The sequence below is a fragment of the Phyllostomus discolor genome, chromosome X, assembly GCF_004126475.2.
Source record: "Phyllostomus discolor isolate MPI-MPIP mPhyDis1 chromosome X, mPhyDis1.pri.v3, whole genome shotgun sequence".
In the NCBI taxonomy this organism is placed as follows: Eukaryota; Metazoa; Chordata; class Mammalia; order Chiroptera; family Phyllostomidae; genus Phyllostomus; species Phyllostomus discolor.
This window is the reverse complement of record NC_050198.1, coordinates 38094306-38121362: the sequence shown is the minus strand read 5'-3', so window position 1 is coordinate 38121362 and position 27057 is coordinate 38094306. Positions and strand designations below refer to the sequence as shown.

General features: G+C 41.9%; 1 protein-coding gene across 5 annotated transcripts in view; it reads right to left on the bottom strand.

Moving 5' to 3' along the window:
* Window positions 1–27057, bottom strand: part of GAB3 (GRB2 associated binding protein 3) — a 101294-nt gene that overhangs the window by 35223 nt on the left and 39014 nt on the right. For 2 of the 5 annotated variants that reach the window (XM_028523492.2, XM_028523493.2), the window contains exons 2-8: window positions 14359–14662; window positions 11623–11842; window positions 10912–11056; window positions 10419–10755; window positions 3453–3508; window positions 2742–2961; window positions 94–175 (exon numbers count right to left, since the gene is read on the bottom strand). In XM_028523492.2, the coding sequence (XP_028379293.1) occupies window positions 94–175; window positions 2742–2961; window positions 3453–3508; window positions 10419–10755; window positions 10912–11056; window positions 11623–11842; window positions 14359–14662 (1364 nt within the window). Of the gene's footprint in view, window positions 1–93; window positions 176–2741; window positions 2962–3452; window positions 3509–10418; window positions 11057–11622; window positions 11843–14358; window positions 14663–27057 lie in introns of all 5 variants that reach the window. The other 3 variants (XM_028523491.2, XM_036016309.1, XM_036016308.1) reach the window with 3 other exon arrangements.

The window sequence follows — 27057 nt, the reverse complement described above, 5'->3', positions numbered from 1 at the left end:
AAGTGGGCTTCAAATACATTTAATCAAAGAGACCTAACTAAGACTGGGAGTATCTGTGCTGGATGAGGACCCTTTGAGCAAGCAGACACTTACCAAGGCACGGTGTGGGTCCTGGTTAGAGATGTGTGTTCCCGGATGGTAGAAAGGTTTCTCGGGTCTAGGGGAGGTGACCGTGCTACAAGATAACACACAATATCCAGTAGGATAAGTTCTCAGCAGTTCAAGGCCAGAACCAAAGGACTGTAAAACTATGACATTCCACTTACCTAGCACACCAAATCCAAACTTACTAATAAGCAGCACTGACGATGAGTATAAATTTCACTCTTTCCTGACTCCCTGGTAGTAGGGACAGGGCAACTACTGAGCATATGGTCACATTACCAGCTAGAGGTAATGATAAGGCAATATATTTAGTCAACACACAACTATAAAACACATTATATGTCAGGTATGGTTCTAGGTGTTAGAGACATAGTATGAACAGAACAGATGAAAGTCTCTGAACTTTATGGAATGCCAATGCCTACTTCATACTTGACATGTCCAAAATTGAAACTTTATTTTTATCACCCAAGTACTAGTCTTCCCCACCTCTATCTAGTTCATTGTCTAGCTGATGGTCTTTCTGCCTAGGATATCATTCTCCATTTCTCTACCTGGTTAGTCATCTTTGGATCTCAGCTCAATGTCCCCTGCTTAGGAAGGCCTTCTTTGACCTCCAGACAAGGTCGAGTTCCACATCATGGGCTCTTATGAGTTCTTATACTTACCTTTTATAGCACTCCCCCCAGTTTGTGATGATACATTCACCAGTGATTATCTGATTCAGGTCTAGACTTATGTGCTCTGAAATGACAGGGGTTCTTCTGATTTGTTCACTGCAACAGCTTTGGCCTCTAGAGAAGCACTTGGCACCTGACCCTAATTCCACAATTTCCACCCTAACTCTGACTCTAATTTCAAAAGCCCAGCTCGCTGAGTTGGTCATGCATGCATTCCTATTATCAGGTTGCTTTTGTAGTTTTCCTCCACTAGACTATGTGGGTAGAGGTGGGTAGAGACTGTTTATAACTCCTCTCCATATCACCAGAGTCAAGTATAGCAACTTCTTTGTTGCTCAATCCACTTCCCAGGAGCCTCACACCTGGGCAAGGTGGTGATCTGTAAAGGACATGTGGGTCATATAGTGTCTGGGGAGAAGGTCTCTCCTGGTAGTATGACACCAACCAGTCACCTCCTGGCTTTGCCATCTTCCCTCTCCCCGTTGGGTCCCAGGATCTGTCCCTGCATCTACACCTACAAAAAAATTGGCATCTCCTGGCCCATGTATGGACCTTCACACCCACCCAATGAATCTCTAATCTCAAGTCCATTCAACATTTTCATGCCTACGACCACCAGGTCCTATAGAGTTGCACTGTCCAATGTGGTAGCACAAGCCACATGTGGCTATTTAAATTGAAATTTATTAAAGTTAAATAAAATTTAAAATTCAGTTTCTCGGTTGCACTAGACACATTTCAAATATTCAATATTCACATTTATATCATCACACAAAGTTCTGTTGAACAGCATTGCTATAGAAATTTAACTGAACAGAACAATATCTATCTCAAAGTTACAGGTCCCTGTTAAATTGTTCCTGACCAGAATGAATGGTTATTTCCTCTGAACCTCATAACATGGGGTCTGTTCTCCTATTTCATATAGACTTCATAATTCTTCTTCTTCTTCTTCCAGATGTTTTTTATATTTTTTTCCTCTCAAACTGAAGAATCCTACTTGCTTTCTCATCATTGCATCCCACCCAGTGCCTAAAACAGCACTACACACATGGCAAATGCCAAACACACTATAAATGTGATTTGACTCAGATTGAACAGGTGAGACTAGAATGGACCAGACATAAGTAAGGGACTGAGTTACTAGGTTTGGGCATGGCCACCTGAAGAAGTAATTTTTCCAAAGGGCAAAGAGAGGTGGGAATGTACCAGAGGTAAGGGTCAGAGATCAAATTCTTTGTACCAAATATTTCCTTGAAATCATGTAGCCTTACTGGGCAGATGATGGTGGGCAAGAATAAAATACAAAAGTTACTTTGACCTGCTTTTCCTCTTTCCTTCCTCTCCTTTCTCCCTGCTTGTCCATGCTGCTTATAAGACCCAGAGAAACTGCCTGAGAGCAATGCAGAAGCTTTAAGCTCTGTGCACATAGGAGCTAGACTGCTCACTGCCAAAGTCTTCTCCCATCTGAAATACCTTGGCTGACAGGCATGCACAGGGCACTGAGTGGTAACTCTGACATTCAGAAATTAGTGTCAAAGATCATTCTTGACTTCCTTATAGGAAGAGGGCACTGTAATTATATTCAAGTGCTGTTTAAATGAAGAAATGTCAGGTATGTTCCATTCCAATTCATCAACACTTATTTCTGAGCCTTTGACTTGGAAGCAGGTGAAGATGAGTCCTCTAGAATGATCTAGGCTTTGTGGGCTGAAATGCAGGCACCTGTATTTCAAGGCGCCTGAAAGTCCCCTGCCTCCTTTTATTGTGATGATCTGGGGCAGCAAGGTTCCCCAGCCCTACCCATTCAATTGTAGCCCTTTCTCCTCACCCTTAAACCTCCCAGCCCTCTAGGATGGTTTTTCTAGTGTCTCCTTCCCAGAGAGGGTCAGGAAGGAAACTTATACACATGGCTGCTCTCTTCTCCTACATAGCAGGCCTGGTCAAATGGCTTACGTTTCCTCTGAGGCTTGAGATCTCTATTTACTGGGGGAGGTTCCAGGTTTGCAGGTAGCTCGGGCAGTGGGCTGGAGAAGCTTCCTGAGCTCATTGGGATGTAGTCATCAGAGTTGGACTCAGTTTTGAGACAAGAGATGGCACCCAGGGGGGCCATAGGCACATAGCTGTCTTCATCACTGGTTGAAGCTGTAGGGCACATTGGAGAGGATCTGCATGGCTGCAAGAGAACAAGTACGGGTTGGGAACCACAGAATAGTCATGGAAACTTCTACCAGTAGCCAGCCTCACCTACATATATGATTTCAGTTGCAAATTATCCAAGAATAACTCTGAGCTTCCATAGGAAAGTCAGACAAGCCTCTTACTTAAGTTCTGCCTCTACACTTAATTTGTGAGGTGTGTGACAACTTTCCTAGATGTCAGGCTGGAAGACAAAAGTTTATGAATTGATGCAAATGCTTCAAATATAAAGTGAGGCCTTCAGTAGCTACCCCCAAATCAGACAAGTGTCTGGACTATTAGAACTGGCAGTGTCCTTACAGAATACTACTTATTAAGTCCAGTAGTTCCCAGACAAGTACAAACCTTAAGGGAAGACTGCAACGGTCCACAAATATTCAGACTTCAAGAGAATGTATATAGGTCAGGCTATTTTTTTTTTTTTTTTTGTAAAATTGAGGCTTCAAGGAACTCAAATGCCAAACTCACCAAATTTAAACTATGCCGCTTGTCTCGCTGTCTTAAGGATTGGCCTTCTACATCAGCTGGAAGAAACAAGATGGGGTGGTGAGAAATGCAGGGCTACATCAATTTAAACTAAGGTCCAAGATCCTATGCCCCTCAGGGCCCTGCCCTCTGCTCTGAAGAGGCAAAGAAACACAACACAGTTTCTATACGCAAGACTAGCTATTAAGTCTAGTTGGGTAGTCAGAATAGATGAAAATCAGACCAGATTTTGAAGAAGTTTCTGTATAATAGCTTTAGTTCTCCCTAAGAGATATAGCAAGTAATTAACAAGTATTTGTTGCATTGATTACATGAATTTTCTGAGCTTAGAGATGGTGGAGATAGAACCAGAGGTTTGAGAAGACAGAATGTGTGACACATCCCCTGTGATAATCAGGAGAATAGGATGAACACAGAAGTGATAGCATTGCCAAGCAGCATTGAAGGCCCATTTGAGATCTGTAACCATGAATTGGTGACTGTGATTTTCTGCAACAATAGTCAGCTACTCAGGTACAGGCATGCAGACAGAGAAAAGGTGAATTAATACAGGATTACAAACTTATCAGATACATGTGACAAACAGTGTTGACATAAAAATTTAGAATTAAGAGTTGGATTGAAAGAGATGTTCATAAAAAATGAAGTTAGTGATCAACAAGGGGTTTCTGACTTTTTATTGAGCTAAGAAAGAACATTGAGGACAAAACCCAAATTCATACCATCACTATTATCTATTAAAATATTTTAGTATTTTACAACTATGCAAGATAAAAATAAATAAAAAAGAAAGAGGAGAAGACTATAAGGCAGCAAGATATGGCAGTCTAGATTACAGTCAGATATAATTTTGGGGAATTACCAGCTTAAAGATGGCACTAAAAACTGGAGCAGATAAGATTATCTAGATTGCAAGAGTTGAGAGAAGTTTAAGTATAAAACCTAGAGAATCCCAATATTCAAAGAGCAGGAAGATGAGCACCGGTTCATCCTCAGAGAGTGCAAACATATAGTAAGGAGGAAATCCACGGGGTACAGTGCATTTTAACTAAGGAAGGAGAAAGGGCCAACAATGGAGACTGCTCTTGACAAGTGAGGTAAGTTCTCTTAGCAAGTGGGAACCAGAGCAAATGTCCCCCCCAAAACTTGGAGATGTCAAAAGTCAGGTTATCTCTGAAAAATAAACTAAACACTCAACATCATCAACTTTACACTTCTGGCCAGGATGGAAGCATAGGCAGATATGCTTTGCTTCCTCAACCAAAAGAAGGACAACAACCAATTTAAAAACAAAAACCATCAGAACTGTCAGAAAATTGAACTGTATGAAAGTCTGACAACCAAGGACTTAAAGAAGAAACATTCACCCAGACTGGTAGGAGGGGCAGAGATGGGCAGCCAGGGTGTCAAGGGTGCAAGGCAAAGCTACTGGCTGGGCACAGGAGGTGGTGGCTAGTAAACCAGGTGGTCCCACATTTTTGTGCGGATAAGCCTGTAGGAACAACTGGGGAGTGAGACAGATTTCACACATCCCAGGGTTCCAGGATGGGAAACTAAAGCCTCAAAAACCCTGGCTGTAAACATCTGTGGGGGTTGCAGCTGTGGGAGAAACTCTCAGCCTCACAGAAGAGTTCATTGGAGAGGCCCATGGGGTCCTAGAAGGTACACAAACCTACCCACCTGGAAAGAAGCACCAAAAGGAATCAATTTGCTTATAGTAAGTGGGAGAAGTGACTGAAATTGGAGCGAGAGCTGAGCAAATGGCATTGTTCCCTCTCTGAACCCTCTACCACATACAGTGCCACAACATAGCAACCTGGGTTGCCCCACTCTGGTGAATATCTAAGGCTCTGCCCCCTACAATGTAACAAGTGTGCTGAGATAAAGAAATATGATCCAAATGAAAGAATAGATCAAAACTTCACAAAAAGAACTAAGCAATGAGGAGATAGCCAACCAATCAGATGCAGAGTTCAAAACACTGACAGTCAGGATGCTCACAGAAATGACTGAATATGGACACAAAATAGAGGAAGCAATGAAGGCTATGCAAAGTGAAATAAAGAAAAATATACAGGGAATCAACAGTAAAGGGAAGGAAACCAGGACTCAAATCAAAGTTTTGGAAAAAAAGGAAGAAAGGGCCCTGGCTGGCGTAGCTCAGTGGATTGAGCACGGGCTGTGAAACAAAGCATCGCAGGATTGATTCCCAGTCAGGACACATGCCTAGGTTGCAGCCACAGCCCCCAGCAACCACACATTGATGTTTCTCTCTGTCTCTCTCTTTCTCCCTCCCTTCCCTCTCTAAAAATAAAAATAAATAAATAAATAAATAAATAAAATCTTTGTTTAAAAAAAAAAAGGAAGAAAGGAACATTCAACCAGAACAGAATGAAGAAAGAGGAATTCAAAAAAGTGAGAAGAGGCATATGAACCTCTGGGACAATGTTAAATATTCCAGCATCCAAATCATAGGGGTGTCAGAAGGAGAAGAGGAAAAGCAAGAAATTTAAAACTTATTTGAAAAAATAATGAAAGAAATTTTCTGAAGTCCAGAAAGCTCAGAGTCCCAAAGAAATTTGACCCAAGGAGGAACACATGAAGACAACTTAATTAAATTAACCAGGGTTAAAGATATAGAGAGAACATTTTTTAAAGATTTTTATTTATTTATTTATTTGTAGACAGAGGGGAAAGCAGTGAAAAAAGTAGGAGAAACATCAATGTGTGGCTGCCTCTCACATGCACCCTACTGTGGACCTGGCCGGCAACCCAAGCATGTGCCCAGACTGGGAACAGAACCAGTGACCCTTCGGTTCACAGACCAAACTCAATCCACTGAACCACAACAGCCAGGGCTAAAAGGAGAGAATCATAAAAACAGCAAGGGAAAAGGAGACAGTTACCTACAAAGGAGTTCCCATAAGGCTATCAGCTAATTTCTCAAAAGAAACCTTACAGGTAAGAAGGGGTTGGAAAGAAGTATTCCGAGTCATTAAAGGCAAGTACCTACATCCAAGATTACTCTATCTGGCAAAGATCATTTAGAATGAAAGGGCAGATAAAGTGCTTCCCAGATAAGGTCAAGGTAAAGGAGTTCATCATCACCAAGCCTTTATTATATGAAATGTTAAAGGGACTTATCTAAGAAAAAATGAAGATAAAAACTAAGAACAGTAAAATGACAACAAACTCACAATTATCAACAACTGAACCTAAAACAAAAACAAACCAAGCAAACAACTAGAACAGGAACAGAACCACAGAAATGGAGATCACAAGGAGGGTTATCAGTGGGGGAGGGGGATAATGGGGGAAAAGTTGCAGGGAATAAGAAGCATAGTGGTAGATACAAAAGAGACAGGGGGAGGTTAAGAATAGTATGGGAAATGGAGAAGCCAAAAAACTTATAAGTATAACCCATGGACACAAACTAAGGGGAGGGTAATGCTGGTGGGAGGGAGGGTGCAGGGCAGAGGAGGATAAAGGGGAGAAAAAAATGTGACAACTGTAATAGCATAACTAATAAAGTGTATTAAAAGTAATTTTTGAATCAGATATCTCTCCCCAGGCAAGGGAAACAAAATAAAAAATAAACAATTGGGACTTCAAAGTAAAAAGTTTTTGCACAGCAAAGGAATCATCAACAAAATAAAAAGACAACCCATGGAATGGGAGAACATATTTGCTGATACATCTGGTAAGGAATATCCAAAATTTATTAAGTACTTACAAAACTCAACACCAAAAAAACTAACAGCCCAATTAAACAATGGGCAAAGAACCTGCATAGACACTTCTCCAAAGAGGGCATACAAATGGCCAATAGACATATGAAAAGATGCTAAACATCAGTACTCATCAGAGAAATACAAATTAAAACCACAATGAGATACCATCTCACACCTGTCAGAATGGCTATCATCAGTAAATCAACAAACAGGTGTTGGTGAGGACGTGAAGAAAGGGGAACCCTCTTGCACTGTTGGTGGGAATGCAGACTGGTGCAGCCACTGTGGATAGTATAGAGATACCTCAAAAAATTGAAAATGGATCTGCCTTTTGACCGAGCAATCCTAGTTCTGCAAATATATCCAAAGAAACCCAAAACACTAATTTGAAAGAACATAAGCACCCCTATGTTCAATGCAGCATTATGTAAAATAGCTAAGACATGGAAGCAGCCCATGTCCATCGATAGATGAATGGGTAAAACAACTACTGAACACTTACACAATGGAATTCTACTTGGCCATAAAAAAAGAAGAGAATTTTACCCTGTGTAACAAACAGCATGGATGGACCTGGAGGACATTATGCTAAGTGAAACAAGCCAGTCAGAGAGAAATTCCATATAATTTCACTCATATGTGGAACCTCATGAAAAAAGGGAACTAATAAGCAAAACAGAGACAGACTTGTAGATGGAGAACAGATGGACTGCTAGTGTAGGGGGGGAAGTTAGAGGGTGGAGGGACTGAGCCCAAAAGAAAACGGACTCATTGATATGGACGAGGTGGTGATAGCTGGGGGTGGGGGTATAAGGTAATGGGAAAATTATAATAAAGGTTATATATTAAAGAAGGATTATGTATTATATATATGCATATATGTATATGTATGGATATACATATCTATGCTCCTATGTCTCCAAGGCTGCTGAAGTACTTACTGGTTAAAAGCTGCTCTGGAGTCACTCAGTCACGTTTTACATACCCACTCTACCATTAATTAGCTGTGTGACTCTGAACACCTTACTTACACTCTGGGTCTCCATTTCCTAATCTATAAAATATGACCAGTAGCAGATTCTTTGTCATGACTGCTGGAGATGTTAGATGTGTTAATGCATGTAAAGGATTTAGTACAGTGCCTGGAACACGTAAAGTACTTAAATTTAGAATTCATTATGGATGTTGTTAATAAAGAATATGGGACTTGTGTATTTGAACACAGTCCCCAATCTCCCTCTCCATTATCGGATCCCTAGTGCTATCACCAAATAACACGAATATGACGAAAACCCTGTACCGACATCAGATAGCTTAAGGACTTTATGACAGAATAACAATGGGTTCAGACTGCGGGAAGGCACCAAGAATGGATCCATATCCACAGTCCTATGAAACAGACACCTGGAGAACAAGTTTCTGCCAGAATCTCACTCTGTTGGATTTCCTGCTATCTCACTAATAACTTCAGAGTTTCTTTTGCTATTGAATCCTTTTGCCCATGATTTCCAAATGTTATAGCGCTCTAGGCTGAGTCCTTGGTTCTTTTCTCTTCTCTGTATTCAGTTTCTTGGTGACCTCATCTAGTCCCTTGAACTTACTATCCATACACTGACAACTCCCAAATTCATACTTCCAGCTCAGGCCTCTCACTGTCCTCCCGACTCACATTTCTAACAACTTACCTGACGTTTCCATTAGGATCTCAAACTCAACATATCCAAACACAGCTTTCTGACCTCCACCCCATCTTCCACCTTGCTCCACTTGTTCCTTGTCCCCATCTCAGTTTCTTTGGTCAAAAGCCATGAAGTCAACACTGATTCCATGCTTTCTCTACTGCACATCCCATGAGTGAGGTTCTGACTTCAAAATCTATCAAGCATCCAATTGCTTTTTAACAAATTTGGAAGCTACCATCCTGGTCTCAGTTACCATTACAGTTTGCCTGGATTACTACACTCATTTTCTAATTGGTTTTCCTGCTTCTACACTTGCTTCCTTCTGTCTATTGTTAACACAGCAGTGATTCTATTATAGAGCAAGGCCTATATATAAATGGAAGGCTATTCATGATTTGAAAAACTCAACATTGCAAGGATGTCAAATCTTCACAGGGTGATCTACAGATATGATGCAATCCTCCCCAATAATGAACCTTGACCCCACTCTGCCACCAGTCACAAACACTGAATCCAGGTGAATGTCAGTGGAGAAGGCAGAACAATCACTATGATGTGTTCCCTCTGCTTCATGGAATGTGTTTTTTTTTTGTTTGAGACTTATTTTCATATTCTATTATTCTACTGGTTTTATTTATTTCACTCTCCAAAAGTTGCTTACCTACTTTTTGTTTTCCCTTTTTCGTCTACTGCTCACATGTTAGGACTTTAAGACCCTCTGGATAATCAGCATATACTCATTCATTGAGGTTATCGGAAAGAAGGAACATGTGCAATGGTCACATCACTAGGGGTATTGGGGGAGGTCTTTGCCAATAACTCAGTTCCTCAGTCAGAATAGGAAACATACAATTTGAAGTTAGTCTGTGTTCCTTAAACTTCTATAATTCCATTAAAATGTAGCCTTGTAGGTATCAGTGTAGGTGGGAGTGATTGAATTTGGATGAAGAGAGAGGGAGGAAGAGAGAGGAAGAGAGAGTGGGGGAGGGAGGGAAGGAGGGAAGCAGGAAGGTGGGGGAGGGGGGACAGAGAGACAGAGAAAGACAGAGGGAGAACCCCATGAAAAGGAAGCACTTTATGGAAAAAAGCAAAAGAGGGTTCCAGGAGGGCATGCTGATGGACCAAGCTGATAGACTGGGTTAGCATTATGTTGATGGTGACAACTTGATAAAAGCAACATCACTAGTGCATAGCCAGTTAGAATTTTGAAAAACCACGTCAGATGGGATGATGAATGAAGCTGATGGGATCACTGAAAATAAAAGAGCTGTTCTGTTGTTTCAGAGGTCACTTGTGAGAGGCAAAGAATGGAATCAAACAGAACTGACATAAAAGATATCACCTTCTGTACCGGGTGGGTGCCAGAGTGAATCAATACAAACACCTGGAGCTTAGTGTCAGGTGGGGAGGCCATCATGTGGGCAGAGGCATGCCTAAGGGACCAGGGCTCTGACTCTTTCAGCAGCTATGGGACCCAAAGAGTTAAGAGGAGCCAGGCTTCTCCCTGTACCTGATTATTAGCATCCAACACTTACCTTTCCAGGGTCTCATGTTATCTAAGCCAGAGAGAGAAATTCTTCTTGGTGTTGTAGTACATTCTGGCTTCTTGATACTGCTGTGTCCACTCCACTGGAGCCGCTCCTCTTGGCGCCGTTCAGAGAGATGGATTGGTTTAGGGGGGCGAGGAGGTGGCACGTTGGGCACAAGGTCTAGTGTTGTTGCCCCATAGGGTAAGGAACCTTGGTTTTTATCTACCTGAATGGTGGAATTTAAGGAAGTTTCTAGCAATGGTGAAGAAACGTGGTCCCTGTATGGCCCATTGCTATCTCTATTGCATATCAGGGAAGCCCGAGGCCTTGCGTAGTAAGGCACCTCCTGAGACCCATTCCGGGGCCTCACATAGTAAGGCACCTCCTGAGATCCATTCCGAGGCCTCGCATAGTAAGGCACCTCCTGAGATCCATTCCGAGGCCTCGCATAGTAAGGCACCTCCTGAGATCCATTCCGAGGCCTCGCATAGTAAGGCACCTCCTGAGATCCATTGCGACGGGTTAAGGGGTCGGCCAAGTTAACATAGTGCAGTGACTGCAGGCCATCAACAAAAACATCATCAGATGAAGTCTGTTCCAATGAACGGTCTGAGTTTGACCAGCTGTCACATCTGGTGGGTAAACTGAGGGAAGAAAAGTATATAAATTTGACCGAAAGTAGCAGGTTCCTGGCAGCTGTAGTAGGTACCACGGCAACACTGCTGATACTCCCTTGGCAGAAATCTAAAGAAAGCTATCTACCCACCACAAAACCCATGCTGGCCTCATTCCCATTCCTCCAATATTACCTTTTATTTTACTTATATAGCCACATTCCCTCTACAACCCTCGGTCACACCAACACCTTGATATAGGGGGAAAAATGGTTTGTAGATTTTTTTATATGAAAATGCAAGGTTAGAAATGAAAGCCACAATGCTAACATACATGACTCATTTTGTTTAGTATATCACATACTTCATCCTTCATAGTGGTTGATAGTGATCTGTCCCCACCCTGTCAGTAGCAGGAAGAGAAGTGAGCGCAGATACACCCACTAAAACCTGCTGCAGCTAAACAGACTGATTCAGTCAGGTGTAGTGAGCACATCTCACTGACAGACCCTGAGAGAGGAGGCAGTGTGGGCATGGCAAACAGGGGAGAGTGTGTAGGAGGCCTGGCTCAGAGGGAGTTTGGTGCATAAGCATACCTGGCATGGTGCAGTCTTCCAGTCTCACAGTTGGACAGAATCAGATAATCAGGAAGTAAGGGAAACTCTGACTCACTTCTGGTTTCCTCAGTGGCTACAGTATTAGAGTTTGGGTCATCTCTTGGCAAGGAGGAGCTGACAGCATGGGCAGTGTGAAGGGAGCTGGCAGAGGATGGCTGGAGGGAGCAGGGCGTGTGAGAGAGGCTCTCCATGGAATCTGCTGGAGAAATCATTTCCCACGTTAACGTTTAAGAATGGCTATAACACTCACTCACAATTTCTCAAACAGCATCTAAAGAAGCCAGATAAAAGATGCAAATTACAGCTGGTGTTTGTACTGATGGAGGAGACCACTTCCCCAAGCTATAAACAATGTCTGGGAAAGAAGGCCAATGTTCTTAAGAGTGAAGTGTTGAATCAATTAAGAGTTAAAAAGAAGAAAAAAAAAAGAAAAGAAGCATCCTTGGTATAAAAATCTGCAGTTAGACAGTCTATACACAGCTTCTTTATGGCCCTCAGCCCCAGCCCTGCATCACTGTTTATTCACTTAACAAATATACATATATACACATATTTATGCATATCAAACACATATGTATGTACTTACATGTGCATTTCTGCATACATGTATATATTCATATATAGATATCTGTTCATGTCTGTGTATATAGAATATCTACTTTGCACCTACTATGTGCCCAGAACTGTCTAACTCTTCTGCTACAGCCAAGACAAAGACTCAGCCCTTACTGTCCACCAGAAGGGATAGACAAGTAACATGAATAAAGAATACTGTTAAAGATTGACTGTTAATGACATATAAGGAAAAGGAAGATAAAAAGTGGGTGTTATGATGACTAGTAAAGCCCACATTTCTCAAGGAACATAACATTCAGAAAACCCCAATGAAAAGCCCCCTTTTATTTCCCCTCTGAACCCAGTTAGCAGGAGTTCAGAATTCCTGAGTCAGAGTGGCCCAGAAACACCTGGGTTCAAGTTCAGGCCCTATTATCTAGCTGTTATGACCTTGGGAAAATTACCTTCCTTTTCCAGGTTTCCTTCTCTGTGAAGTGGAGATGCAAATACTAGTACATATGCCACAGAATTGGTCTAAGGAATAAGATGAGGTAATATGCAAAAGCATTTAGCAATGTTCCTGGCCAAAGTCTGCACAGTATGCTGACTACCTGTGGCTGCTGTAGACAGAACCAAACATATGTGAAAAGCCACAAGAAACCCCTTCGGGTGTGGTTCTCCAATGAAGAGGACTCTGCCCTCACATCCTTCTAAAAACTAAGGGGAAATACAGGGAATAAAAGAGGTCATAGGGGGTTTCAGGCTTCCTCCAGCTTCATGCCAGAACTTTCCATTTCCTGCTTGGTGCCTTACTCATTCCTATTCCTCTTTGAACATTGGGAAACATGTTATGTATCTATGTCTTAGGATAACTCCTAGATGAGGAAAGAAACAGAGGAAACACATAACATAATACATGAATATACATACAATTTAGGCTGAAGGTAGGGACTAGGGTGGCAAAGAGTGGGCAGCAAAGCTAGAGGAGTTGGTCAAGGAGCCTCTGGCCATTTGCCAATGTGAGAATCCAGCCAGGGTGCCTTCACTGCCACTTTGCTAATAAACTTTATCTGTTGTAGCAAGGGTAAAGAACTCGTCAGCACTTCATTTCCTTTCATTTGAGTGCTGTCAAAGCTCAACAATGTAACTGAATAGCTTCACTTAATAAGCTTCCCCGGTTCATTAAAAAAGAGAGAGAGAGTTTTGTCCTCAGGAAACACTCTCACAAGCTCGTAAAGATGCAACTCTGACTCTCCACCACCACCTAGCGTTTAATGTAGATATTTCAGCGGCCAATGCTAAGCATTCAGAAACAGTAGAAATGTTGAAGCAACTGTTGACCATGGAATTTAGGAATAAGGTTCTGTCTACCAGACTAAGGCTAAAAGAAATAAGATGGAAAGTTTCATGGTTTGAGGATCAGGGCATGCTGCCCAACAACAAAACCCATGAAGGGGAATGAATTGGAACCCTAGGTGCAATCTTATCTGCTTTATTACATAGAATGGGCAGTGTCTGTGTATGAGAAAGGGAGAGTGAGAATAAGAGATAGAAAAGAAAGAGCCTCATGACTCATTTGCTCCCACTGCCCAGAAATGGAACAGAGCAAATTTGGACCTAATTTCCCTTGCAGAGACCTAAAACCAATTACAGATATGAGGGATTTTTCCCTGCCTATGATAAGTAGCCAAGTTCTGTCTTTCTACTACCTACTCCTAAGCAATACAATAGGTAACAGAAAAGCTGGAGTTCCACGAATTAATGAAAGATGGTGATATTTAATATTTCTAGAAAATCAGCAGTAGCAGCACTGGGAAAATCAGAGCCCCATGAGACGTCCTCACCCATGTTTTACTTTCACTGAATGCATTCTCTGTGACTTATGAGAGCAAAGGCACAGAGCAGCTTCAAAGCCTTTTTGATGTTGCCTATAATGTTCAGTGCATGGTACATGTAAACCTGAAGTCTAACACCTGGTAAAAGGCAGAAATTTCTGGTACTGTATTTGGGGGGGGCAGTTCTGATACAAATTACCCTGCCAAAACACCCTCAGAGGTAGGTTTGCTACCTTGAATGGTTTTCCCATAGTAGCTCTCCAGTGCATGTGCTGTGTCCCAGGCACCCCCCGTCAGCACATAGGAACCATGACTCTGTTCTCACCTGCACCACCCTCCAGGTGGCCGAAGTTGCAGACCTGAGTGATGCTGTATACCCATGCCTGCATTTCTGCCTCAGTCTTGGCCACCAGATAGAATGTACGAGATGTAGTCTTAACAATGAACACAAAATTATTTTGAAATTCCTTCCGAACGAAGCCAGGGCCTGAATGCTTCCACACTGTACACTCGCTGAGGTCTATCACACGAATGGGCTTGCTCGAGTGTTTGTTCCTGTAGTACTCCAAGACGTCAGGGTTGCCACTCATGCGGCCCCGTCGGAGGACAAACCAGCGCTTGCGCCAGGCCTGTGGAGAGACAATTCAACAACGAGTTACTACCAATTGCTCTTGCTTTAGAGACTCTGCTAAGAACCTATTTCATAGCAAGGACAGCAAAAAGAAGTAAATCAGCTATTTGAACAATGAAACGCAAAGTCCACCCTGTTTGGGATTAAAGTGTGCCATCTTCAACTCTGCTTTCTTCAATGATTATAGGATGTGTCATTATCAAGGAGTGTAGTAATAGGGTTCATTCCCACGGGTCGAAGGACCAGAATTATACAATCAGTGCAGCACAGATATGTACAATAATACAAACTTATTTATACTCAGGTCTTTAAAAAAAAACACCTTAGTAATGAAGAAGAAGGATGCTTTCTTATCACTATCGCGGTTTCAAAGCCAGTATCATACATTAAAATCAGATGCAAATCATGAGGTGCCTACCATTGTCAGTATCATGTAACATTGTTATTTAACTTCTAGAGAATTACTCAACAAGAAAAGAAAAATCATACACATTGGAGAGGAGGTAACCCATTTAATCTCCAAAACTATGGTGTAGGAGACACAACTATTGTATGTCCATTTTATGTATGAAAAAAATGAGAAATTAGCTAATGTGCTCAAGGTCACACAGCTAAGGTGCTGTAGGAATGGATTTGAACTCCAGTAAGGGTGAAAGGATCAGTAATGAATGCGAAGAAAAAAGTAGAGAGGGGTATGTAGCCAATTCTTTAGAGATGTGTCACTGTAAAGGGGAGATCTCTGGGGTCAAGGCATTTTTTTTAAAGATTTATTTATTTATTTTTTAGACAGGGGAAAGGAGAGAGAAAGATAGGTAGAGAAACATCAATGTGCGGTTGCCTCTCATGCACCCCCTACTGGGGACCTGGCCCACAACCCAGGCATGTGCCTTGACTGGTAATCTAACCGGTGACTCTTTGGTTTGCAGGCCTGTGCTCAATCCACTGAGCTATACCCAACAGGGCAAGGGATAACTTTTTAAACATGGAAGACACATGCATTTCCTCTCCCTCCTCCCAATCACAATGTTTCTCAATCAGGGATCAAGATGACCTATAGGACATCTGAAAATAATTGTATTTTGTTTATCATTAAGGTGGTGGGGGTAGGGTGGCAGGAATTGTCTGGCTTAAAACTATCAGTTCCCTGTTGAGAATACACTGTAACAATTGAAAGGAACTTTGTTAGTGCAATAAAGATCTTAGAAAGAGTCAAGTCTTGAGGTAAGATGATCAGGCAAAGCTTATTCTACGCTCAACAAAGAAAAGTGAATGATACTGGAAAGAAACCAGCTGAGATAATGGCAGACTAGAGCTACTGAGAAAGACATAAGCCTCCTCAGCTCCTGACTCACCCTTGACATAAAATGTTTGCTGCTGGCAGTTCCAAGATGTGCAAATCCTAACAGATAAATGGATAGCTACCTTTTTGGGTGTGAGGCCTGGGGAAAGAGGTATTTGCAAGTGACCATATCCATGCTATTCTAAGAAGTCCTCAGTATCAGTAAAATTCCCTTCTGTCTCCTGGAGGCAGGGAGAAAGAAGTGAGGACTCTCCTCAAGTTCCCTATCTTTTAGGTTTAGGTGCCCTTTGCTCAGTGCGTGCCACCTGGCCAGCCTGCATGGATACCATGTGCTTGCTTTCTGCTGGAGAGAACTGAGCACAAAAGTAAGAGGCTGATGGGCTGATAGCAGGGCTTTCTTCCATTGGAGAGACTCAATGTTGCAGTTGGCAAAAGCAAGTGGAGAGATTTATAGCTCTGTGGTTTGCTCTCCTGTGCAGTGGCATGTGTGACAGCAGGAAGTGCGGGATTCTGCCAGGAGGCATGGTGACCACTGGAACAGGAAGTCTCCTATATCTTTAACTTCATTTTTGCCTGACACATTTATAAGCCCACCAGCTTTGACCAAGAGGCCAGGGGGAACGGAAAGGCCACCGTTTGGAGCTTTCTCAGCTCCCTCCCTGCTCAGAGAACATAAGATCTGAGACAGAATCTGATAAAAGCACTGAAGAGAGGAAGGCCAATTGGCAGAAAGTACCTGCAATTATACCTCAGAATAAAAAGCCCTTTAGAACCCGTAGCAGGGGCCAGCCATCAGAAGGAGGGCAGTTGCTCCATGTTGGGCTGGAACAGAGAGGGAGAAACAGTGCCTGGCAGGTGGGCCCTGGCTTGGTTCTGCCTTTACAGTGTACAGCTCTAAGATGTTTGGCCACTTAGAAGAGGGACAAAGCAGTGTGATTTAGTTCTTGTTTATAAGATGGGAGAGGTAGCCCAGTCAGGTGGCTTAGTTGGTTGGAGAGTCATCCCATACACCAAAATGTTGTGGGTTTGATCCCTGGTTGGGGTGCATGTGGGAGGCAACTGATCGATGTTTCTCTCTCACATTGATCTCTCTCTCTCCCCCTCCTTCCCTCCCTCTCTCCCAACGTCCCTCTCCCTCTCTTTCTAAAATCAATTTTTAAAAAACATATCCTTGGGCCCTGGCTAGCATACCTCAGTGGATTGAGCGCGGGCTGCTAACCAAAGTGTCGCAGGTTCGATTCCCAGTCAGGGCACATGCCTGGGTTGCAGGCCACAGCCCCCAGCAACCGCACATTGATGTTTCTCTCTCTCTCTTTTTCCCTCCATTCCCTCTCTAAAAATAAATGAATAAAATCTTTTTTAAAAATCCTTGGGTGAGGACTTTTTTAAAAAGATAGAAGAAGCCCTGGCTGGCATAGCTCAGTGGATTGAGCTTGGGCTGGGAACTAAAATGTCCCAGGTTTGATTCCCAGCTAGGGTACATTCCTGGGTTGCAGGCCATAACCCCCAGCAACCGCACATTGATGTTTCTCTCTGTCTCTCTCTGTCTCTGTCTCTCTCTCTCCCCCCCCCACTCCCTTCCCTCCTTAAAGATGGATGAATAAAATCTTGAAAAAAAAAGAAAGAAGAAATAATATCATGTTTGTATGCTCACACAGTAATCCAGGAGGGAGAGAAAAATGAATGAGCCAGTAAATTCCTGTAGCAAAAACATGGTATTCAACAGAGTGGAGACAACAAACATGAGGAAAGGAGCTCCAGTGTCACTGTGGGGTATGGGGTAGGGAAAGGGGAAACCTGGGCTCCTGGCAGTGACTGAGGTAAACAGGAAAGTAAGTCCCAGTATTCCCTGTGATGACATGGGCCCAAGGAAGGGGCTTTGGGGATGAAAGAATGTCATGTGTGCCTGCTAAGGAAAGCTTTAATGGGGGTCTGGGATACCTCAAACTTTCCACAAGTCACTTTGGTAGGGACACGTGAAGAGGAGGGAATTAGAATTATGAAATGGGTAGATTCAATGCAGGGTAATGAGAGCACTAGTAGAGGTGTCAACCAGGACCAGTGGGTGTGTAAAAAGGAGAATGACATGGACAAGTCTGGTTTTCACTCATTTGTTCAATGATTATCTGTTAATACGCTACTAATATGCTGGACACAGTGCAGAAACTGAGGAAATGGAGGTGAACAAGCCACAGGCCCTGCCACTCAGTCTTGCGGGTAGCAAAGGAAGTGGGCAGATGGTTAAACAGACAATTGTAGTCAGTGAGATAAGTGCTATGAGAAGAGAAAGCCAAAATGCTATGGTAACACACGAGAGATTGGTAGGTGTAGGGAAGCTTCCAAAAGGAAATGATAGCTAAGCTCAGACTGACAAAGGGCTAAATAAGCAGCATGTGTGAGTGCAGGTAGTTCAACAGAGCTGAATAGCAAGCGTGAGAGCGGAAAGGAAAATGAACAGTCACCCAGTAACTTGAATAGGCTGTAGCATCATTTTCATGCTAAATCTGGCAAACTCATCAGCATGTTCTTCCTTGGGTTTGTAAATCTCTACCTAACAGTTGTAATGATGCAAAAGCAGAAATGACACATTCTTAGAACTCTTTGTTAGACAGGTAGAACCAGAGGCTGTGTACGGTTTTGTTCCATCAGGTTTATAAGCCTCTGGAAGTGGAACACATGTGACAAAGACCCCTGAAGGCAGTCACTTGGCACCAAAGTGAAGCTCTTTGCAATGAAACAGTGCCACTAGGAAGTTATCAAATGTGAAGGGTCACATCAAAAGGACACAGGAGTTCACCTCATGTTCCCATGGACAAAAGTGGAGTGACATCAGCTTTAATAAGTACAATAATTCCAGTGGCTTGAAATCCATCAAATATGTTTAAATGCATGAATTCTCATGATATTAAAAAAGAAAAAAATGAATTTGTCATCCTTAGAGGATATGAGGGACCACTTCATTTTCGTGCAAACTGGCAAGTAAGGGGAAAGAATTGAGCATTACCCTGCCTTTCCTAGATAAGCCATCCCACTGAACACATTTTTATAAACATATTTGGACTAATAAAGGAAAACAAATGATAGAAGAAGGCTGTCACCATTTTGCCATCCCCAGGGAATGAGTAGGTATAAGTATTAAGTATCAACAGTGGCCAACTCAGGAAGAGAAACAAGCAGGCACCTTCAGTAGCCGAGCATGAGGCAGTGGATAAAAAAGAGGCCACATACTAAACCTGACAAATTCAGAGGACACTTGTGTGGTGGGCCTTGCAAACTTACAGACAAAAAGTAACCACATAAGATGGTCTGAAATTAAAACTTTCATACTAAAAGCTGTTTGTGACTGGTAGTAATATCCCAGGGTGGTGTTTTTCCCTAACACAGGTCAATCTTTACCTTAATTGAACCTGTCTGTAGTCTTTTTGCATGTAGCATAACACACCTGATAACATGCCTTTAGAATAACAAAGTAGTTCCTTTTTTTCTGGACACCTCAAAGCACAACCAACACCAGAAGGAAGACCACAAATCTCCTTGTTATTGTTATCACGATAATTATTGACTGTTATCTACCCAGCAAGAGAGAGAGAGACAGAGAGAGAGAGACAGAGAGAGACAGAGAGACAGAGAGAGACAGAGACATCACTGTGAGAGACAATCATCCATCAAACATCAATCAGTTTCTTCCCATATGCCCGCAAACAGGAATCAAGCTTCTAACTCTTTGGTGGATGGGGTGATGCTCCAACCCACTGAGTCACCTGGCTGGGGCTGTTCATTTTACTTTTTACCCAGTCCCAGAGGTTCCCCTGCTTCACTTTCTCCCACCTCCCTAATCTATCACCAATGGATTTGTTTAACTGCCCTGTGTGTTCTGCTCTGATTTCATAAAATTAAGTGGTAAAACTGCCATTTTCTAGAGCATTTTCTCAATCTGTTGAGATTTTGCTTCTAGGCAATTGTCATCAATTTGGCTCAAACAAACTCATAAAATTTCTTACAGGTTTCTATGTTTCTTCTGTTAACAAGGCAAAAGCCAGATTGTGGGAAATTATTCAGACCAAAGGCCCAGGTTTTTCAGCAGATAAATAAGAAAAAGAAAGGACAGGAGTATGGAGAATCTATGGGTTTAAGGACACTTAAAGGATGTATCCGATTTTTTTCAATGCACTAGACTAAATTATAGTGCCCAGGTGATGCTCACTTGAGTGATAAAAACATTAAAAATGCAAAGAAGATGATTTCTATACATATCAGGAACCATAGTTAGTTATGGGGAGAAGGAGGATGTTGTGACTGAGACGGGGCACATGGAGGGGCTTTGGCAGTGAGCGGCAAAGTTACTTTTCAGCTGGTTGGTGGTGACAAGGGGGCTGACCTAATAGTAATTTAGTGCACCATACATTTTTTTAAAAATGTGGTTTGCTACATTTGTGTTTTCTTTTATGATAAAAAGGATTTTCAAGCATTTCCTCTGGGCAGGGCATACTCATGGATTCATTCAATAGTAACTGAGTGCCTATTATGTGCCAGGCACAGTGCATGAATGGAAGAAGAGTGCCAGGTTGTCAGAAAATTGGTAAGCTCACAGAGGACCCTTCCCAGTCGCTCCTAACTGGGGAGATGTTTCCATTTTACAAGTGCAAGATTCCTGGTTTCCAAGCCTGCACTAGACTCTACATTCTCACCTCAGGCCTCCTCTGTAGGGTAGGTGGGGAGCAGCTTGGAAAGCCACGATGGAAAAGGGTGAAGTAAACAGTTCAAGAAAGACTGTTTAAGCCAATGAGCATATCCTGAACTACAAAGATCTAGAAAGCAGAGTCATTTTGCAAACAAGTATCCACAAATATGACTCAGAGAAAGAGTTCAGAAAAAGCGGGGGCTGAATTGAAAGTCAGGTGACCTGCATCTCAATTCTGATTCTCCTTTAGACTTTCCCAGTGACTTAAACAATGAACTGCTGTGAACCTCAGTCCTGCCATCTGTAAAGGAAGATAATAAATTTTGTCCTGCCTCCCTTATGGTATAATTGGAGTGAACCAGTGAGAAAATAGATAGCAAAACATTAGCAATTTAAAGTAACTTATAAAATGACAGTGAGATTGTTGCCCCTGCCACAACCCTGCACAAGGCACCTGCTTGCCCTGGGAAAATTGCTTCTCCTCTTCTGGAGCCCACATCCCCCACTGTGCCCTGATGGACTCTGAGGGCTTTTCCAGTTCTAACCATCAAAAGATCTGTTTCCCATCAGCCTTTCCCTGCCACAGCCACCAAGCTGAGTCATTACCACCCCACCAGTATCATCTCTTAACAACAAAAACCTGCAACATCCTGTAATTTTGCGAAAAGTGTTTTTGCTCATTTCTAAAATATAAACTCCTCCAAGGAAAATGTGTCTAGATCACAAGGCCTATTTGCTTGTATGGAATTGTTAGAGGAATAACTGAATTTCATCCTTCTGAGAGTAAAAGCTATATGTCGGTCTTCTCTTAAGCCAATCCAATTTGCAGATTATACATCTACAAATACCTCCTAGCTTCTTGTTGATTGAGAGTGACCCACCAGGTTAAACAAAGGTGCAAGTGCCCGCAGGACTGAGGTGGGTGATGTGTGCATTTGGAAAAGTGCAATCACTTTAATATGTAGGGAAGAGGGACTGAGACTTGAATCTGAACTTCCCTGTTATAGGTTGAATTGTGCCCCCCTCTAAATTCATACACTGAAATCCTAACTCCCAGTACCTGAAGGTGTCACTGTGTTTTGAGATAGGGTCTTTACCAAGTTAAAATGAGACCATTAGAATGGGCCCTAATCCAATATGACTGGTGGCCTTAAAAAAAGGAAAACTTTGAACACAGCTATGCAGTGAAGGAAGACATTGTGAAGCGACAGAGGGAGAAGATGGCCATCAACAAACCAAGGAGAGAGGCCTGGAACAGATTCTCCCCCATACCCCTCAGAAGGAACCAATCTTAGAACCCCAGTTTCCAGAACTGGAGGACAATTTGTATCGTTTAAGCCACCCAGTTTGTGATATTTTGTTACAACAGCTTCAGCAAATCAATACATTCTCCAACCTTTAATATGCATCTGAATCACCTGGAGAACAACTACTTCTTGCCACTTTGGTATATCTGACATTAAACTTGTCCCCTACCCATAAAACCAACTAGGAAACTAGACCAAATATATGAAACACCTGTTTTCAGACGTTGGATGGTGGTTAATGCAGGGCTGTGGTCAGTATGAGAAGAGAAAAAAAGAGAGGAGCCCTATGACCACCTGGCTTTCAGCCTATAGTCATATTTCAAGACTACAAGTGCAGGGAGAGGATCCCAAACAGAGAATAGAAATCTTGCAGAATTCCACAGACAGAGATCAGAATTCTAGATAGTTGAGGTGGCTGAAATTTGTAGAGCAGAACACCAGAGAGGAAGGATCTATATAAAGAAAGAGCTCAAGCCCTGGCTGGTGTGGCTCAGTGGATTGAGCACCAGACTGTGAGCCAAAAGGGCACAGGTTTGATTCCCAGTCAGGGCACAGGCCTGGGTTGTGGGCCAGATCCCCAGTAGAGGGCATGCGAGAGGCAACCACACATGCTGTTTCTCTCCCTCTCTTTCTCCTTCCCTTCCCTTCTCTCTAAAAAATAAATGAATAAAATCTTAATAAAAAAAGAAAGAAAGAGCTCCAGAAATCTACATAGGAATCTCCCCTGTCCCCTGTGAGACTTTGACTGAATAGTAGTACATGCACTTGTGTAGGGTGCAACCCCTTGAGGTGAATCCAAAAACAACTACTGAACACTCAGCAATGAATAACTCCTGGAGCTCATACCAGGCTGAGAATTCTGATGAGCTAACCACAAAGAAACCTGAGACATTCAGCAGAGACTCAGGAAAGGCCAAACCTTAGAGTTCGCAGTAGGCCAAACTGCCCTTGGAGTACAGTCTACTCTAGACCTAACCTAAGAAAGCTTAAAAAAAATCTTGAAATGATTGAGCGGATCTTTTTTTTTTTAAATCCTCACCCATGGATATGTTTGTTGATTTTAGAAAGAGAAGAGAGGGAGAAAAAGAGAAACATCAATGTGAGAAACAAACATCATTGCCTTCCCGACCAGGAATTGAATCTGCAACCTAGGCATGTGCCCTGACTGGAAGTGAATCTACAGCCTTTTGGTGTACAGGATGACATTCCAACCAACTGAGCCACCTAGCCAAGGCAAGGTCTTGTCTGTCTTGATCACCACTTTATTCCCTGTACCTAGTGGTGCCTGGCACAAAATAGTTGCTCAGTAAATACCTGTTGGTTGAATTCTACACATTATTTCATGGTATCAAAGGTCCAGGTTTAAAACACTACTCTTGAGGGATCTAAGATGGCAGAGGACTAAGTGGAAGCTACACTAACCTCCTCCTGAGACCAATCTGTAATTACAATTAAACTGTAGAGAAATCATCCAGAATAATCAACTGAACACCAGCTGGAGAGAAACCTTGTGAACACAGACAGGCAGAAGAAAACACTTCATCACAATGTGACTGGTAAGAAGTGTGGAGGAGACGCAAGAGGGCTGGATGGGCTCCCACAGCTGGCAGCTGAAGTTCTGGATGGATATTTCAGTGACCAGGAGGTTCCCCCTGAAAAGTGTGGGGTCTAAATCCCAAGCTGGCCTCCCCAGCCTGCAGCACCAGAGACGGAAATGAACCGAGATAACATCCAGCTGTGAAAAGGACCAGTGTTTCTATCTGCCAGGGAGAGATGGCTGTAGACTTAGAGAGCCTCTTAAAGGGCCAATGCACAAATTTCATTTGCAGCCACTTACTCTGTGTGCCAGCAAAGGGAGGGCAGAGTGGACTAGAGACACTTGAGAATAGTCTGAGCTTGGTGACTCTGGGGAGAAAACTAAAGGAACAGCCAGGATGATCCTTGTGCTGAGTCATCCCCCATATTGCAGAAGCCATCTTTCTCCAAATGGCATTAGCCTGAGGGGAAACAATAGCCCCAACTTCAGGAATTACTCTGCCCCACTTTGTGGTACTTAAGCCTCACTGATAATTACAGATTGATTAGATCCACAGCCAATTATAATAGTAGCTGATTAGTTTAACATATAAGGCAGAAAAATAAAACCAGCCAAAATGGGAAGACAAAGAAACAGACCTCCAAGAATGAGAGGCTTCTCCAGAAGAACTACATGAAATGGAGGCAAGCAATTTACCAGATAGAGTTTAGAGTAATGATTATAAGGATACTCAACAGCATGAAAAAAGATATAGAAACCATATAAAAGGACCAGTCAGAACTAAAGAATGCAATATCTTAAATAAATAATACACTGGACAGAATAAACAGTAGGTTAGATGAAACAGAGGATTGATCAGTGTTTTGGAGAAGACAAGGTAGAAAAAACACCCAGGTAGAGCAGCAAAAGGAAAAAGAAATGAGAATTTAAGAAACATTTTGGAAACATGAAGTGTAACAACATCTGCACCATGGCAATACCAGAAGAAGAAAGTGAGCAAAGGATTCAGTACCCATATGAGGAAATAATGAGAGAAAACTTACCTAATTTGGTGAAGGAAAAAGACACACAAGTCCAGGAAGCTCAGAGAGTCCCAAACAAGTTGAACCCAAAGAGACCTACACTAAGACACATCGTAATTAAAATGATAAGGCATAAAAACAAGGAGGGAACCCTAAAAGCCACAAGAGAAAGTAGGGAGTTTCCTACAAGGGAGCACCAATTAGACTGTCATCTGATTATTCATGAGAAACATTTCAGGCCAGAAGGGAGTGGTCTGAAATATTCAATGAAAAGCAAGGACCTACAACCAAGGCTATTTTACCCAGCAAGGCTGTCATTTAAAATAGATGGAGAAATAAGGAGCTTCCCAGAGAAGAAAAAGCTAAAGTTTATTAACACTACACCAATATTGCAAAAATGTTAAAGGGCTTGCAAGGAGAAGAATGGAAAAAAAAAACAGGAAAACAATCTAACAATAAAATGGTGCTACATATATATCTATCAATAATCACCTTAAATGTAAATGGCTTAAATGCTCCAACCAAAAGACAGAGGGTGGCTGAATGGATAAGAAAATAAGACCCATATGTATGTAGCCTCCAAGAGACCCATCTCTGATTGAAAGATACAAACTAAAAGTAAAGGTTTGGAAAAAAAAACATATTTCATGCAAATGGAAAAGGGAAAAAAGCTGGAGTAGCAGTCCTTATATCCTACAAAATGGACTTTAAAACCAAGGCTGTAATAAGAGATGAAGGATACTATATAATGATAAAGGGAACAATCCAACAAGAGGATACAACTCTAGTAAACCTTTACACACCCAACACAGGAGCACCTAAATATGTAAAACAAATCTTGATTTACATACAGGGAGAGATCGGCAGAAATACAGTCATATTTTGGGTTTTAACACCCTATTGACTTCAATGCATAGATCTTCCAAGCAGAAAATCAACAAGGAGACTGACTGCAGCAGCCTTACAGGACACACAATCAAATGGATTTAATCGATATCTTCAGAGCATTTCACCCTAAAGCAGCAGAATATACATACTTGTCAAGTGCGTGTGCAGCGTTTTCTAGGATAGACCACATGGTAGAACACAAAACAAGCGTCAATAAATTCAAGAAGACTGAAATCATATTAAGCATCTTCTCTGTCCACAGTGCTATGAAATCAGATATCAAACCCAAGAACAGTGAAAAACACACAAAGATGTGGAAGCTAAATAACATGTTATTTAAAAATGAATGTGTCAGCCCTGGCTGGCGTAGCTCAGTGGATTGAGCACGGGCTGCGAACCAAAGCATCACAGGTTCGATTTCCAGTCAGGGCACATGCTTGGGTTGCAGGCCACGGCCCCCAGCAACTGCACATTGATGTTTCTCTCTCTTTCTCCCTCCCTTCCCTCTCTAAAAATAAATTTAAAAAATAAAATCTTTTAAAAAAATGAATGGGTCAACAACAATATCAAGGAATAAATCAAAAGATACCTTGAAACAAATAAAAATGAGGACACAACAATCCATAACCTGTGGGACATTGGGAAAGCAATCTTAAGAGGGGCACTCATAGCATTACAGGCCTATCTCAAAAACAAGACAAAGCTCAAACAAATGATCTAGCGTCACACTTAAAGGAACTTGAAGATGAAATACGAACAAAGGCCAAAGTGAGTAGAAGGAAGGAAATAATAAAGATTAGAGCAGAAATAAACAAGAGTCTAAAAAAATTATACAAAAGACCAATGAATTCAAGAGCTGCTTCTTCAAAAGATAAACAAGACTGACAAACCTTTAACCAGACTCATCAAGAAAAAGAGAAAGGACACAAATAAATCAGAAGTGAAAGAGGAGAAATAACTGACATCAAAGAAATACAAAGGAATGTAAGAAAATATTATGAACAACTATATGCCAACAAGCTGGATAACCTGGATGAAATGGACAAATTCCTAGAAACACACAATCTTCCAGAACTAAATCAGGAAGAATCAGAGAATCTGAATAGACAAATGCCACCTAATGAAATTGAAGCAGTAATCAAAAAGCTCCCCCCAAAACAAAACCCCTGGACCAGATGGCTTCACAGGTGAATTTTCCTCAACATTCCAAGAAGAACTAACACCTCTCCTTCTCAAACTATTTTATAAAATTCAAGAAGAGGGAAAAATCCAAAACTAATTTTATGAGGCCAGTATTACCCTAAACCAAACCCAGATAAAGACACTACAAAGAAAGAAAATTGTAGGCCAATATCCCTGAAGAATATAGATGCTAAAATCCTCAACAAAATATTAGCAAACCCATACAGCAACACATCAAAAAGATCATACACCATGATCAAGTAGGATTTATTCTGGGAATGCAAGGACGGTATAACAGTCACAAATCAATAAATGTGATTCACCACATAAAAAAAAAGGTGAAGGATAAAAACCACATGGTCATATCAATATATGCAGAAAAATCATTTGATAAAATCCAGCACTCATTTATAATTGAAACTCTCAGCAGAGTGGGAATAGAAGGAACATACCTAAACATAATAAAGGCCATATAT